The 16,674-nt window shown below is 39.4% G+C and overlaps 1 protein-coding gene across 2 annotated transcripts in view; it reads left to right on the forward strand.

Moving 5' to 3' along the window:
* The window catches only part of APLF (aprataxin and PNKP like factor), a 120,294-nt gene that overhangs the window by 3,194 nt on the left and 100,426 nt on the right, over positions 1-16,674 (forward strand). For both annotated transcript variants that reach the window (XM_050952136.1, XM_050952137.1), the window contains exon 2: positions 6,629-6,700. In XM_050952136.1, coding sequence (XP_050808093.1) covers positions 6,629-6,700 — 72 coding nt within the window. The remainder of the gene's footprint in view (positions 1-6,628; positions 6,701-16,674) is intronic.

The following is a 16,674-nucleotide window of genomic DNA, read 5'->3' on the forward strand; positions in this document are numbered from 1 at the left end:
GGACTCCTTGTTGTTTTTGTGGATACAGACTAACACGGCTGCCCCCCGATACTTGTATAAGTAGTGGAAAGTAAATACAACTTTCAGTGTTCTACACATTCTAATATACTAAAGTACTTAACATTCCATCTTGTTTTCCAGCTTTTAACTAGACACGTGTCTGCATAATCCCAGCTCAGAGAGCTAAGCACCATATTAAATACCCGGATGGATATATCCCATTTATGCTGTTAAAGAATCCATCTGCTGTAGTTTGTAGTGGTAGGAAAGGTGTAGTGAGGGGAGGGAGCCAGTCCTTTTAAAATAAATTATTCTGGTTGTATTCAAATTGGGCCCTTTTCACATTTAGATATCCTTTATTGCCTAGGGTTTTTGCACTAAACCATTATTTTGTGTTTGTCCCTTTGACTGGTCTTCCTCTGAAGAGGGCAAGTACATTTTTTCAATTGGCATGATGGCTCTTTCACAGTCAGCATAATTAGCATTACATTAAAAACAACAAACTGTCCTGTTTTAGGCTTCTCTCTAGCAATATAGCTATATAATAAATAAATGGGAACTTCCTGAAGTATGTATTCAAATTGTCCAACTCTTCTGCCCAAGCTTCAAAGGTTTCCTGGTGAAAATCAAGCCGTTGTAGCAATGTTAATGCATAGTAAATGAAACGCCGTAAGTGGAACAGGTAGACAGATCAGTACACGGGTCAAATCGTTATGAAAGTAACTATGTGTGTGGGATGAGGGGGGGAGGCATAAGCAATCTGATTGGTTTAAAATCTATGCAGTCTTCATATGCATAGACTGGAAGCCTTTTCAGCTAGTCAAATTATTCCAAGGTGGATTTGATTTAAAACACTAGTCAGGAAGACTCGATTTAATCATGGATTTCTACATAAAAGTGCATTTTTGTTGGTTGTTACAACCTTAATACATATTCTTCATAACTCAGAGATAGATGTAGATTTCATTTTTAGAAGGTACACGCTATACATTTTAAAGTGATTTATTTTGAAAACTTTTCAGATTAGTTTTACAGCTATATCAGAAAATGAATGAATGATTGGTTATTTCATTTACCAAAGGTAATTGAAGCAGATATTTATGAAGTCATTCGGAGGTGAACTATCTCCAGTTCAATGGGTTAGTCATTAATATTTGGAGGATTTTCTTGCCATGATGTATTAAGAGGAGAACATCACCAGAAAGACATTGAAATTGTTTTATTTAACTAAAACAACGTTATGTATTCTAGGTTTTTTTCTTCAACAACAAACATAATATTTTAACAAAACAACCATATGATTTTTTGAATTTAGTTAAACGTTCAAGATTTTTAAGATCAGGTTTATTTTTGTTAGTTATTTATTTTTAACTAAAATAATTAAATATTTTTTTAAAAAAACACAAAAATTAAATTGACTATGTCAGCAATGTCAAGATGAGAAACTTAAAACATTGGCAGCTAACTCAGTCATCTTCACCTTCATTTTCCTGTTTGTTCATAATCTGGAAAAGAAAAACAAGCTTTCCTGCTTTTTCAGGTCCCAAATGATTTCTCAATTTGGAATGAATTAGAATATTTTCTTCCTTTGGACTTTCTAGACCGGCAGAGTAAGCTACTGCTATTAAAAGAGAGATTATCACTTTAAGAGTCTCTGAATCCAAGAGCTTAAATGACTTCCACTAGTTCACTGGTGTGACTTTATTTAGAACATCAGCAAACATATTTCTTGAATGGTTCTTATTCCCAAACTGGGTCTCTTTTACAGCCTGCTGCCATTACAGGCTTTCCCTTCTAGTGAGAGAATGGTATGGTAGATCTCAAATCAGTGAAGGCTACACTCAGAAAGGCCTCAAGACTTCTGGAATATGCTGCTCAAACAGTTTCACTTTTGTTTCTATTGCCTGTCCCTCCATTCTCACATTTATCTCTGGACTTCTTTTCCTTGTACAGATCTATTCCGCCCCCAACAATCTTCTATTCGTTGAACTTTTTGAAACCTTGCATTTTTAGAGAGAGGTAAGGGATTGACTCTGTATACACAAATTTGCAGAGGGACGATAGGGTTCAGGTCTGTTATTTCTCACCTCTATACGCTATTTATTTATTTAATTTTAAAACATTTTTGCTGTTAATAAGCATGTTATCTCTGAAGACACAAATCTACAGTTTGAGAACTGCAAAACTAAGCATCTCTGATGGTATCTTCTAGACCAGTGCTTCTCAAAGCTGGTCCACCGCTTGTTCAGGGAAAGCCCCTGGTGATCTGGGCCAGTTAGTTTACCAGCTGTGTCCACAGGTTTGGCCAATCGCTGCTCCCACTGGCCGTGGTTCACCGCTTTAGGTCAGTGGGGGCTGTGGGAAGGGTGGCCAGTACATCCCTTGGGCTGCACCACTTCCTGTAGCCCCTATTGGCCTGGAGCAGTGAGCCGCGATCGGCCAAACCTGTGGATGCGGCAGGTAAACAAATCGGCCCGCCAGGGGCTTTCCCTGAACAAGCGGCGGCCCGACTTAGAGAAGCATTGTTCTAAGCTGACCACTGAGTCCCGTTGGATAGATAGAAAGATTAACCTAGATAATCTATACAGAAGCCCCTGGAACCATGTAAGATTGGATCCCTAATCCATGAACTATTGGAACTCATTTACAAAACTTTTCTTAAACATTACATGAATATATTGTCATACTATAGAATTAGAATTTATTATCCCTATTCCATGATGAGATATTTTGAGCTATAATGTATCTTAATTAAAACAATCTTTAGATAGGTTTTTTCCTCAAAAAGCGTTTTATCAAAAAAATCTGATCTAAATGAAAATCTGTTTTTTTTGTTTTTGTTAAAAAAAATCATTGATTTTTATCCACCCTGGATTATTCTCATGTAAATTACTTCCTGCTATTAGATGGCCATTTGTTGTTTCTCATGTACACCTGGGTTCACTTGTATATTTTAAGAGCATATATAATGTAGTTTTAAGATGAGTTTGTGGTTGGTTCAAAGAGTTGAGCACAGGGAAATGTTGCATCTTCATGAGATGTATTTCAGAATTGGACTACTAGGCTGTTTCTGATCCGTGCTGTTGAATTATATTTGACTTTAGTTTAACTGAGACACTCCTTCATTTTGTAATGTTTTATGGCTTGAATGTATTCCTTACTAATTCATAGAATATCTGCCAGCTGACTTCTAATATATTTTACTTTGTCAGCATTTGCTTTAATGAGAACTGCTTTAGTTGCTTATCTGCATGCTTAATTGATTTTCAAAGGCTAAGCTGGAATGGAGGAGGACCGCTTCATGAGGCTCCCAGACCTGCAGTTGTAATATGTTAGACTTAACTGTTCTACAATCTTTGGATTGCTGAACAGCTGAGGATGTCAGCTGAGGAAGGCTTGACTTGGGGGAGGCTGCTGATAACATATTGCAGGCAATGCTTCCCCTATTTAATGTGGGGATGTGTGAAAGATTTGTTGGGATCACTTTCTCTGGCACTGGAAATGTCAGTGGATATGAGCAGGCCATTGGCAGTGGGAACACTTCTTCCCGTATTAACTACATTGTCCTTCTCTGGAAAGAGATGAAATCATGTCCACTATGTCAAAACCTCATTTGTAGAACTGGAGTAAGGCTGAAAAAATGCAAGACACCTACTAGGCAGAGACCAGTAAGAAAGATGAGCAGTGGTGAGGAAGTCTGAGAGATCCAACGACAACACACTGAGAATTCCAGCCCTCACACCCAGCTGTTGGTAGAGGGGCTGGTGCTGGTGCTGGTGCTGGACTTAGCTCAGATCATGCTCCAGTTTTCGTATTGGTTTCTGCCTAGTGGGTGTTTGACAGTCGAAAGCCATACCAGCAGCCTCTGGCTGATAAAAAGAAAGAACTCTCTCTCAGCTTGCTCTCTCAGAACCTCTTGACTGCTGCAGAGCCATGCTGGCTTGGGTGTCTTTGTTGCTTTACCCTGCCTCCCGTCTCCTGGCAGCAATCAAAGTGGTGCTGGGAAGGATCTATAGATCGAGGGGATCTCTGTTACTCTCCCCAAGTTTCTGTGTTTTTTTTTTTTATTCTAATACTTACATCTGCTGGTGTTCATAGCTTTCTAAAACAGCAGAGTGTAACTGATCTGTCAGTTGTTTGCAGATGAAGAGCTCTGTGTAGCTTGAAAGCTTGTTTCTCTTACCAACAGAAGTTTGCCCAATAAAAGATAGTCCCTCATCCACCTTGTCACTGTTATCCATTTAATTGACCACAGGTTCTTTATAGCAGGAGTGAAACCACTCTGAGTCCTTTTGATTTCTCTCTGTCACCTGACAAAACTAAGAGCCGCAGAGAGATGAGAACAGTATCTTCTAACTCAGCGTAGTTCCTTTATCTCTATCAAAGCCAGATCTATGAACATTGTATCAGTGTTGGCGAAAGCCATGGAAGCTGCAGACCCCAGCTCAGATAATATCCGCTACCAATAGACAGAAGTGGAAAGGGGAAGTGCCCCACAATGACTATCCCAAATATCAATGCAGGTCCCATGATCACATGTGCTTGGCTTCCTCACTGACATGTAGCAGACATACACCGGGACCCCACACACTTACTCTGTTATGATGGTGATGTAGTCTGCTACCATCTTTGTTCATGGAGTGTGTTGGTTCTTCTTGGCTTACCTCAGATTGGCATGTAGAATGCTTGGCAGTCTAGGAGAATCATGGACGCTTATGTGTTACTGCACACCTTCCAAGCACTGACCTTGAGGTTATTGTGTGTACAAGGGTCTATGGCCATTAGCCATTAATTAGGATCCTGTGGTATCATGGGCTTGTTCTTGCCACAATAGCAGTTTGATGGATTATTTTACTAGTTAATTATGTTGTTCTGAAATTTGACTTTGATTCCTCCTAACAAGGATAGTAAATGTTGTTGTTCCTGGCCAACAACAGTACTCGTTTCTTCTTGTCATGGGGTTTCTAGTGACTTGGACCTAATAGGGCGTTCTCAGTAATCACACAGCGCCTTGTTTCTTACAACACTGCTATATATACACCATACACATGCTTACTGTATTCCATCTCTGGCTTGGAACATTTCACACAATGTGCCACCTCTTAATTTATGCTGCTTTTGCCATTAAGGGTGTGAATTTCTCCTGGACTAGTACCCATTCCCCTTCTCCCATCTGTGACATTCCCTTTATGTCCCAATTCAGTGGGCTCTAAACTGTTTCATCCTCCTTCTCAAGATAATACGTTAGGACCCCGTCCTGAAGTAGCACATTTATGCTTATCCTGTGCAAACTTTTTGTTTCTTTCCCTAGCTTTGCCCTTGCAGCACTTGTTTAATATTTTTCATGCAATGTTTGTTTGTAGTAAGTGCCTACAATGAGAGAGAGAGTCTGATTTTTTCAACTGAATTTTTACTGGTCAAATTTAACACGTTTTATCTTCAGTAATCTTTCAGGTGTATTTTCTTGTATAATAATCTCATATATAGCGACTGTGTTTTCTCTTATGAACTTATTTGGTTAAGTGAAGTAACATTAGTTCCTCACTAGGGGTCACAACATACACTTGTAATTCTGGTAGCAGTGTTCTGCCAGCTTGAATACACATCTTTAAACCTAATAAACATTGAGAGAAATGAATTATAGTTTCCTACAAAGATGTAATTGGATCTTTCTGCTGTCTTGAATGTCACACTTAAAGGAAATGTGTGAACAGGAAAAACTTTCCTTGCAAATAGTAGCAGGTTTCTAGTTAACCCATCAATATTAGTTTTTCTGCATATGCAGAAGAGAGAGCTTTCTCACTGTAATAAATAATATTAAAACAAATGACTCTGGCAAAATCTCATTAAAGCTCCAAACGTCTCCAAATGAAAAAACAGGAAAATTAGCATCTGTTACATTGGGTTCAAAATTTATCTCAATTTTTTAAAACAGCGTGTTCCTCATAAAATGTTCTTGTAATGCCAGTTCTTAGGAACTAATAACATTTTTCCTGAGTTTTGTAAGCCTCCGGGTATTGTCTCTATTTCAGTTTTTGTGTCAGTGTTTCTAGGATTAACTGTTTGTCTGCTGTGGTGATGGTGTTGAAATTTACTGGAGTTACTCTGAAACTTTCTTTATAGAAAACATGAATTCCTGCTCTCTGTATGCTAGTAGCTTTGAGACAAGCATAGCACTCTATAACATTTCAAGACACATTACTGTCTCTTCTAAGTAGCATTGTCAGACCTTGAACAATCATGAGATTTTGACAAATGGTAAATTCTGGGTTTTTTTTGCTTGCCTTTTGAGCTGGCAGGGCTCATATTCTCAAGCTTTTCTCCACACTGAGGTTAGATAGTTAATTTCTGGATTTAAAATCGTATGTTATGAAAATCTTGATCTTAATGTTTGAATCTAGTTCTAATACAGAATTTCTCTTTATTTTTTTTTTTAAACTAATTGTGTTATGTGGAACTACTTACAAGGCATCAGAAACCTACAGCCTGCATGAACTGTAGTCAGTGAGACCTTTTAATCTGCTTATTGGTTTATCTTGATTTGATTTTTGTTTGCTTGTTTGCTGTAATGATTTGAGAGATGAGTGTCATAATTCGCTCTTATCTCAACTGTCTGTCTTTTTTTCAGATTACAGATAAGAGAGTATCCCGAAAACATGCCATACTGGAAGTGGTGGGTGACCAGCTTCGCATCAAACCGGTAACTTGACTTTTTTTTTTGATTCTGTAACAGTCAAACTACATCAGAAAAAAGCTACTTTGATATTAGTTACAGCTGGATCTAAGTAATTCTTAATGAAAATCTGTGTAGGAAGTAGAAATTGATCAGGAATGTCTGAAAATAAAGCTACTGAATTAAAGTAGTGACCCATAGAATCAACACTGCTTTTTCTAAAAGGTGATCGTGGAGTGAAACTGGCATTCTCTGAGGATGGGAACATGCTTTACAAACATCAGTATACTCATTATACCTGTCCGGTTATATCCCAATTTTTCCGAGACTGTGAGTTGCCTCAGTTTACAGGGGAAAAATAAAAGGATGGTAGAGTAATGAACAAGAGCCAGTTCACCTGACACCTCACCCCCATCCCCCATTCTGTACAGACCACCTCTTTTCTCATTGGCATATCTGTATTCGCCTATCAGATGATTTCCAATAATTTGCTTTTATTTTTTTCTGTTACAGCAGTGTAGCACAGGAGATACCGAAGAAATATAGAACATAATTATGGAAATGCTGATTGTGACTCCATAGTTAGTTCAGTTTGTCACTTAAAGCAGGGATAAATCCTCCTTTGTATGAAAAATAGTGTATCCTCCCTAAGTTTACAGCACTTACTGTGTACAGAATGAATTTTCTGAAAATTTGTAAGAAGATCTGATAATTTGTTGAAGTGAAAATTAAATTGAATCCTTTAAGAAAATTTGCTTTTATCAATCTTTTCTTGTGACCTAAATGATCTTAATGGAATAATGCAGATTCTTAAGAACATAAAGTTAAGAATGGCCATACTGGATCAGACATGTGGTCCATCTAGTTCATATCCTGTTTTCTCACATTGGCTTGTGCCACATACTTTAGAGGGTATGAACAGAACGGGGTAGTTCATTGAGTGATCCATCCCCTGTTCATCCCATTCCAGTATCTGTCAGTCGGAGGTTTAGGGACACCCAGAGCATGGGATTGAGTCCTTGACCATCTTGGCTAATAGCCATTGATGGAAATGTCCTCTGTGAAGTTATCCAACTTTTTTTTGAACCCAGTTATACTTTTGTCCTTCACAGTATCCCTGGCAACAAGTTACACAGGCTGACTCTGTTGTCTGAAGAAGTACATCCTTTTATGTGTTTTGAACCTGCTGCCTGTTCATTTTATTGGGTGACCCCTGGATCGTATGTTATGTGAAGGAGTCAATAACACTTCCTTATTCACTTTCTCCATGCCATTAATGATTTTATAGTCCTGTTAGATCCTCCCTCAGTCATCTCTTTTCCAAGACGAAAAATCCCAATCTTTTTAATCTCTTCTCGTATGGAAGCTGTTTCATACCCTTATCATTTTTGTTGCTCTTTTCTGTACTTTTTCCAATTCTAGTAGATCTTTTTGAGCTGGGGTGAACAGAACTGCATGCGGTATTCAAGGTGTGGGTTTACCATGGATTTATATAGTGACATTATGATATATTCTGTCTTAGCTGTCCCTTTCCTTCTAGTTCCTAAAATTCTGTTAGCTTTTTTGACTGTTGCTGCTTATTGAGCGGATGTTTTTGGATAACTATACACGATGACTCCAAGATCTTTCTTGAGTGGTAACAGCTAATTTTAGACCCTATCGTTTTGTATGTATAGTTGGGTTTGTGTTTTCAATGTGCATTACTTTACATTTATCAACACTGAATTTCATCTGTCATTTTGTTATCCAGTCATGCAGTTTTGTGAGATCCCTTTGTAACTCTTCACAGTTAGCTTTGGACTTAACTATCTTGAGTAGTTTTGGATTGTCTGCAAACTTTGCCACCTCACTGTTTACCCCTTTTCCAGATCATTTATAATATGTTGAACAGTGCTGGTCCCTGTACAGATCCTTGGAGGACTCTGTTCTTTACCTCTCTCAACTGTAAAAATGGATCATTTATTGCTATCCTTTGTTTCCTATCTTTTAACCAGTTACTGATCCATGAGAGGACCTTCCCTCTTATTCTATGAGGTCTTAGTTTGCATAGGAGCGTTTGGTGAGGGACCTTGTCAAAGGCTTTCTTTCTGAAAGTTCAAGTACATTATATTCTCTGGATCACCCTTGTCCACACGTTTGACTCCCACAAATAATTCTAATAGATTGGTGAGGTGTGATTTTTCCCTTTACAAAAGCCTTGTTGACTCTTCCCAAACATATCGTATTCATCTGTGTGTCTGATAATTCTGTTCTTTATTATAATTTCAACCGATTTGCCTGGTGTGGAAGTTAGGCTTACTGGCTTGTAATTGCCAGGATTGTCTCTGGAGTCATCTGGTACAGAGGCTGATTTAAGCCTCCTTCAGAATTTGTTGCTCCAACAATCAGTCATTAATGGTGCTGAGAAATTTTACTTCTGCCTCCTGTCCTGTGGTGACATGTTCCCAGTCAACATGAGGATAGGTGAAATACCTCATTATTGTTGGGTTTTCTGTTTCTGTAGCCTCTCTAATCTCCCTGAGTATTTTACAATCACTGTCCCCATCCTGGGCAGGGAGTCGGTAGTGTAATCCTACTGTTATACTCTTTTTATTCAAGCATGTAATTTCGATTCATTTAAAATTTTTACTACATTTTACTTCTGTTTTCTTTCATGTATAGTGTCATTCCCCTACCAGCAAAACCTACTCTGTCATTCCTATATATTGTGTATTACTGTGTTCCATTGATTATCATCATTCCACCAAGTTTCTGTGATGTTTATTTTGTCAATATCCTCATTTAATGCCAGGCTCTCAAGTTCACACATCTTAATGTTTAGACTTCTTGCGTTTGTATGCAACAGGTGTCAATATTTAGTTGTTTGCCTTCAGCTAACCTAACTTTTTTTTTTTTTAATGTGACTGTTTTGATTCTTTTCTGTACTTTATCAACGTCTATCCTCTTTTTTTTACTAGGATATAGAGCAGGGATTGGCAACCTTTTCCCTCTGGCCCGCCAGGGAAAGCTGCTGGTGGGCCGGGCAGGTTTGTTTACCTACAGCGTCCACAGGTTCGGCCGATCACTGCTCCCACTGGCCATGGTTCACCGTCCCTAGCTAATGAGGGCTGGGGGAAGGGCAACCAGCACATCCCTCGGCCTGCGCCACTTTCCACAGCCACCACTGGCCTTGGATGGTGAACCGCAGCTAGTGAGAGCTGCGATTAGCCAAACCTGCAGACACTGCAGGTAAACAGACCATCCCGGCCCGCCAGCAGATTTCCCTGGTGGGCCACGTGCCAAAGGTTTCCAATCTCTAATATAGAGTATCCCCTTTAAACTTTCCAGATGGCGAAATTTAATTGAAATATAGCATAGACTTTATTTGAAGAAACAGGTTGTGATTAAGTTAACAACAATTACATGTAGTTGCTGTAAATATAGACTAGTGATGGGCTCATGGCAACAATACTGGTAACTTTTAATTGTGGCCATTGTGACAGAGGTAACTCAGCCAATCACCATTTTTCCTTTATGCAATTTGCATACAGCTGTTCTGCTGGTTGTAATGACTCAGTGGTATGAGGGAGACAAGGCATGTTTCAAGAGTTCAGTAGATGATTACTTGGCCCTGTGCTCTTTGAAGCTTGGACATCAGTGCTTAAAAGGCTCCTCATGGCCTCATTAGGCAGTGCTGCTGGAGGTACTGAGACTGGAACATGGAGGAAACCTCAAAGCACAGAGACTGTGGTTCTTAGGCTGTCTCTGTCCCTGTCCAGGCTTCACATTGTGTCAGTTTCACTAATGGAGCCCTCTAAATTAAGAAGTCAACTGCAGTTAACGAACAGATTCACTGATATGTGTCAGCTGCTTTGTGCTGCTCTTGCATTGCTAGGCAGCTGTAAACAAAATGTAACTGTGGCTGCATTTGCTTTGACGTACTGGTGATTCTGCCCTTAACAGTTAAAATAATAACAAAAAGTTGATACTAGATATCAGATCATTAGAAGCATTGCATGGAAGCATTCTCTTTGGATTTCTTGTTCAGTGTTAGCGTGTGAAGTGTTAGCAATATAAACTAAGGAAACACCCAGGTAAAAAACCCTAAATAAATACAGAGTTAAGGTTGAATGTATGTATCAGTAATTTAAGGGTAAAAAAGCAAAAGAATGTTGTAATTATCCCCAATTCCAAGCATTATAAACCCAGGAAATTGGAAGTTAAGGTTAAATTTAAAAGAAATCTGAATATATTAAAGTAAGAACTGTAACTCTGCTCTACCACAAGGGGGATGGCCGGGGGTAATTTAGATTTTTTTCATGTCTTTATTCTTATCTGCGACCACAAAAACTAAAATGGTGTCACCATAATCATATGTCAGAGGGGTAGCCGTGTTAGTCTGGATCTGTAAAAGCGGCAGAGTCCTGTGGCACCTTATAGGCTAACAAATGTATTGGAGCATGAGCTTTCATGGGTGAATACCCACTTCGTCGGATGCATGGGTATTCACCCATGAAAGCTCATGCTCCAATACGTCTGTTAGTCTATAAGATGCCACAGGACTCTTTGCTGCTTTTACTCAGTCATATGATTATTACATGATGTTGCTACAGGGCAGAGTTAAGGTTGTGTCAAAGTCAGATTCAGGACTCACAATTTGTCAGACCACTCTGTTTTATTAGCGAAGCGCTCTGCTAATACACCCAGATAATTTGTGAGTGCCATGCAAGGCTTAAACTGCTTTATTTATACAGATAAAAAGGGCACAAACTTAACAAGATAACAAAGGGAACAGAACTGATAAGTTTACCTGGGGCTGGACCCACACATCTTATTTTCTCATTGACTCTTACTGATATCCTGCTAATGTCCCACCATTAGCTTAAGTGGATCCACTGTTGCATACCTTAATGTTTCTGTTCCTGACAACTTTATTTCAACATTCCTCATTCCTGCTTAAAGGAACATACAGCATTTCTTTAATCCATTCTACTTTTACAATCTAATTCATTCTACTTTCACAGTTGTTTGAGTGCCTTAATTGTGTATTTCTTAAAATAATCCAAGCATATTAAGGCAACGTTGATTCTGAGTTTATAATGCTTGGCTTTGGGATAATTACAACATCCTTGTAATGTTTTCCTGCCTTTAAATTATTGATACTTAGTTTCAACTTTACATAATTTTTTGTCTGAGAAAATAAATGATGCCAACTAATTCATCCCATATCTTAAAATAAGATGCAATTACTTTTCATTGTCATTACCCTCTAGCTCACTAGTTTTATTTATACGGTTTAATTTTTGTCAGTTGTACCATTGAACCATGCTCTGGCTACTTTTCTTATTTTTGCAATGACAATTTTATTAAGTCCCCTTTAAAAATGACACCAGGTTTGTGTTTTTCAGTTAGGTTCATATAACATATGAAAAGAATTCTGTATAGAATTCTTGCTGAATTACAATAAATTAACTATAATTACAAAACAATTATTTTAGTCATCTTAATATAGGAGTTCCATTGGATTTACTGGCGAATATTTAAACTAGCAAATCTTTTGTTGCTTAGTATGGTAACTAGTCAAAATAGGAAAAATGAATTACCATGGTCATAGTGTTTCCTAAGAGCATCTATTTATCAGGAAAAGAAAATGAGCAAATGGCTGGGCAAGTTCTAATGAATATTTTTCTGCCTGGATGGTTGCTAATAAATTACTTATTGATTGCTACAATAAGTATTATATAATAAAGTGCTCCAGCCACTTGATTTTCAAGAAAGTTCTCAATTTTCCTACACTCAAATATAATTTATATTCCAGGTAAAGCTGCAAGCTTCAGTTCTTTCAGATTCATAAACATATCGCTGGATAAAGTAGGTCTTGTTAACCCAAATGATAGCAGATTGGGGGCCTTTAGGGATCCTCCAGTGGAATCAGCCTTTATGTCCATTAGCTCACAGAAGTGCCAGACATCTGTGACAAAGTCATCTGCCTCCATGGTTGCATTCTCAAGTGTCACTCTTTCTTCTTCTCCTTGGCAGTAGCTTCATAATAGTAGTAGTTGACATCCTTCAGTCTTGAGAGACCATGGGTATGCACCCCTGAGAGGTAAAGAATTTATTCAGTTGGTTTAATGGTGGCTGTGACTGTGGCTGAAGAGACCCACTCAAGAGAGACCATCTCTGCCACATCTATCACATTTAAAGGTGATGTTTCAGCCTTTTGGGGTCTGCCTCCTGCAAGCTCTCTTGTCCTCAGCAAAGCTTGACTACTTCCTCTTGTAACTCTGGAGACCTTTTTTAAGCTCTTGTTTCCAGAGTCTGCAGTCTTGAGTGTGATCTTCCCAGTTGTCCACATCAACGTCCATTTCTTTGAGGTCTTGCTTGCACACATCCTTGAAATGCAATTTTGGGCATCCTTTGGGTCTTTTTCCAGATGCCAATTTGCTGTAGAGGATGTCCTTTGGGATTTGCCTATCATTCATTTGGCATACATGCCCAAGCCACCGGAGGTGTCTCTGTCTGAGGAGTGTTTGCATGCTGGGAATACTGGCTTGCTTGAGCACCTCAGCGTCGGTGACTCTGTCCCTCCAGGAGAGTCCAAAAATTCGACGAAGGCAGCGCATGTGAAAGTTGTTGATTCTCTTTTTCTGATGAGAATATAAGGTTCGTGTCTCGCTCCCATACAAAAATGTGCTGATAACAAATGCACACAGATCTCTTTGTGTGTTTTGTCAGTTTGTTGTTTTGTCAGTGTAGACTTGCTGTGGCAGGTTTTCCAATGCGAATGTTGAATTCCATTTCAAGTGAAAAGTTGACTGCGATAGTGGACCCCAGGTATGTGCATCACTTCAAGTTCATAGTTGTTGATCTTGCTTTTTCAACTCCTTGGAACATTATGCTCCTCCTTTTTTAGGCTTATGGTAAGTGCAAAGTCTCGGCAGACTTTGGAAAAACTGTCCATAAGGTTTGGAGATGACCTCTGTGGGTTGTCACTGCATCATGAGCAAAGAGGAGGTTGAATAAGGGCCTCCTGAGTCTTGGTTTTAGATCTGAGTCTTGCAAGATTGAACAGCCTTCCATCAGATCTTGTGTGCTAGTAGAGTCCCTCAGTTGAGGAACCAAAATCTTGTTTTAATAGTAAGGAGAAGATCACAAACGGAGTTGTGGCAAGTACGCAGCCTTGCTTAGTTCTGCTACGAATCTGGAAGGCCTCAGAGACTGAACTGTTGTATTGAACTATTTCGTCCCTGTTTTCAAGGAAGGATTGAATCATGCTTAAAAGCTTAGTGGGACATCCAATCTTTTCTAGAAGTGCAAAGAGTCCACTTTTACTGACAAGGTCAAAAGCCTTTGTGAGATCATCAAAGGCTATGTAAAAGAGCTTTTTGTTTTTTGTTTGTTCTCTGCATTTCTCTTGTTGTTGTCTCAGTGAGAAGATTGTCACATGAAGAGAAGGGAGTTACCTTACAAGTGGAGAACCAATGTTGAAGAGCAGTTCAGTCACGGTGGATGTGGTCCACTCCAAATAACTGATGAGGAGGTGTTGATACCAAGAGAGGGTAAATTGCTTTTGTAGTGAGCCAGCCACTCCCAGTCCCTATTCAAGCCCAAATTAATGGTGTTAAGTTTGCAAATGAATTGTAGTTCTGCAATTTCTCTTTGAAGTCTGTTTTTGAAGGTTTTTTTGTTGAAGAATGGCTACTTTTAAATTTGTTATAGAATATCCAGGGAGACTGAAGTGTTCTCCTGCTGGCTTTTGTATGTTACCATTCCTGACGTCTGATTTGTGTCCATTTATTCTTTTACATAGAGACTGTCCGATTTGGACAGTGTACATGGCAGAGGATCATTACTGGCACATGATGGCATATATCACATTAGTAGATGTGCAGGTGAATGAGTGGTTGGGTCCTATGATGTTGTCGCTAGAGTAGATATGGGGACAGAGAAGGCCATGGGATTTGTTACAGGGATCGATTGCTTGGTTAGTGTTTCTGTGGTGTGTTGTGTAGTTGCTGGTGAATATTTGCTTTAGGTTGGAGGGGCTGTCTGTAAGTGAGGATTGGCCTGCCTCCCAAGGCCTATGAGAGTGGGGGATCATTTTGCAGGATAGGTTGTAGATTGTTGATGATGCACCAGAGAGGTTTTAGCTGAGGGCTGTACGTGATGGTGGTATTTTCCTTGTTGGGCCTGTCCTGTTGTAGATGACTTCTGGGTTCCCGTCTCGCTCTGTCAGTCTGATTCCTCACTTCCCCAGGTGGGTATTGTAGTTTTAAGAATGCTTGATAGAGATCATGTAGGTGTTTGTGTCTGTCTGAGGGATTAAAGCAAATGCAGTTGTATTTTAGGGCTTGGCTGTAGACAATGGATCGTGTGATGTGTCCAGGATGTGAGCTGGAGGCATGTAGGTAAATTTAGCGGACAGTAGGTTTCCGGTATAGAGTGGTGTTTATGTGACCATCACTTGTTTGCACTGTAGTGTCCAGGAAGTGGATCTCTTGTGTGGACTGGTCCAGGCTAAGGTTGATGGTGGGGTGGAAATTGTTGAAATCCAGGTGGAATTCTTCACGGGCCCCTCCTTCCCGTGGCTCCATATGATGAAGATGTCATCAATATAGCATAAGCAGAGGAGGGGTGCTAGGGGATGAGAGCTGAGGAAGCGTTGTTCTAAGTCAGCCACTCTTCAAAGAGAAACTGCAGAGCTACAATTCATTTGCAAACTTAACACCATCAATTTGGGCTTGAATAGGGACTGGGAGTGGCTGGCTCACTACAAAAGCAATTTACCCTCTCTTGGTATTGACACCTCCTCATCAGTTATTGGGAGTGGACCACATCCACCGTGACTGAATTGGCCTTTAACATTGGTTCTCCACTTGTAAGGTAACTTCCTTCTCTTCATGTGTCAATATATATTTATTCCTATATGTAAATTTCACTCCATGCGTTTGAATAAATGGGTTTTTTACCCATGAAAGCTTATGCCCAAATAAATCTGTTAGTCTTTAAGGTGCCACTGGAGTCCTCATTGTTTTTGTAGATACAGACTAGCACAGCTGCCCCTCTGATATTTGAGAAGATTGTATTGATGATAGACCTTTCAGCTCTGAAGCCACACTGTGATTCAGGATAGATGCTGTCTGCAGAGGTCTGAAATCTGTTTAGGGCAACTCAGGCAAAGGGTTTTCCCATAAGGCCAAGAAGGGAAATGTCACGGTAGTTGTTATAGTCACTCCTGTCACCCTTGTTTTTGTAGAGAGTGATGATGATGGCATCTCTCATTTCTTGAGGCACTTATCCTTCTTTCCAGCTCAGGTTGAGCAATTTTTGAAGATGTTTAGAATAGATTTTCTGCATTTTATGACCTCTGATGGTATGCAGTCTTTTCCAGGGGCCTTTCCATTGGGGAGCTATCTATGACAAGGCTAAGCTCTTCAACAGTTGGTTCATCATTGAGTTGGTTCATAACAGGCAGGCTTTCAATGGTGTTGATGGCTGCATCCCTAACAATATTTTCACAAGAGTAAAGCTCAGAGTAGTGTTCTACCCAGCAATTCATCTGCTTGGTGTGGTTGCTGATTGTTTCCACTGTTGTCTTCTTTAAAGTTGGACCCAATACTTTCTTGATCCAATCATACATGTTTCTGACATGCATAACACTGTTTAAAACTACCCTACTGATAAGACTGGCATCAGATCTCACCTGTTCCAAATACTATATAAGCATATATATAATGTAGCCATGGGAATGATTATAGGACTCACCATCATGTTTGGCATGCCTATGGTCTCCAAGACTTTGTGTGAGGAATAAGAGGGATCAGATGAAGTTCTAAGCAGAAGCTAATAGTAACTACTGTCCCATTTTACGTGGAAGCTTCTTCAACCAAATCACAAACTCAGTATTGACAAACAACTATGAGCCTCTAACTTGTATTAAATGAATATCCACACAGAACTGACTGAACTCCAAATGTCCTAATCTAGCAATCAATGTCTTTGGAGTAGACTCTCAAATGGAC

The sequence above is a fragment of the Gopherus flavomarginatus genome, chromosome 4 (genome assembly GCF_025201925.1).
Source record: "Gopherus flavomarginatus isolate rGopFla2 chromosome 4, rGopFla2.mat.asm, whole genome shotgun sequence".
Classification (NCBI taxonomy): Eukaryota; Metazoa; Chordata; order Testudines; family Testudinidae; genus Gopherus; species Gopherus flavomarginatus.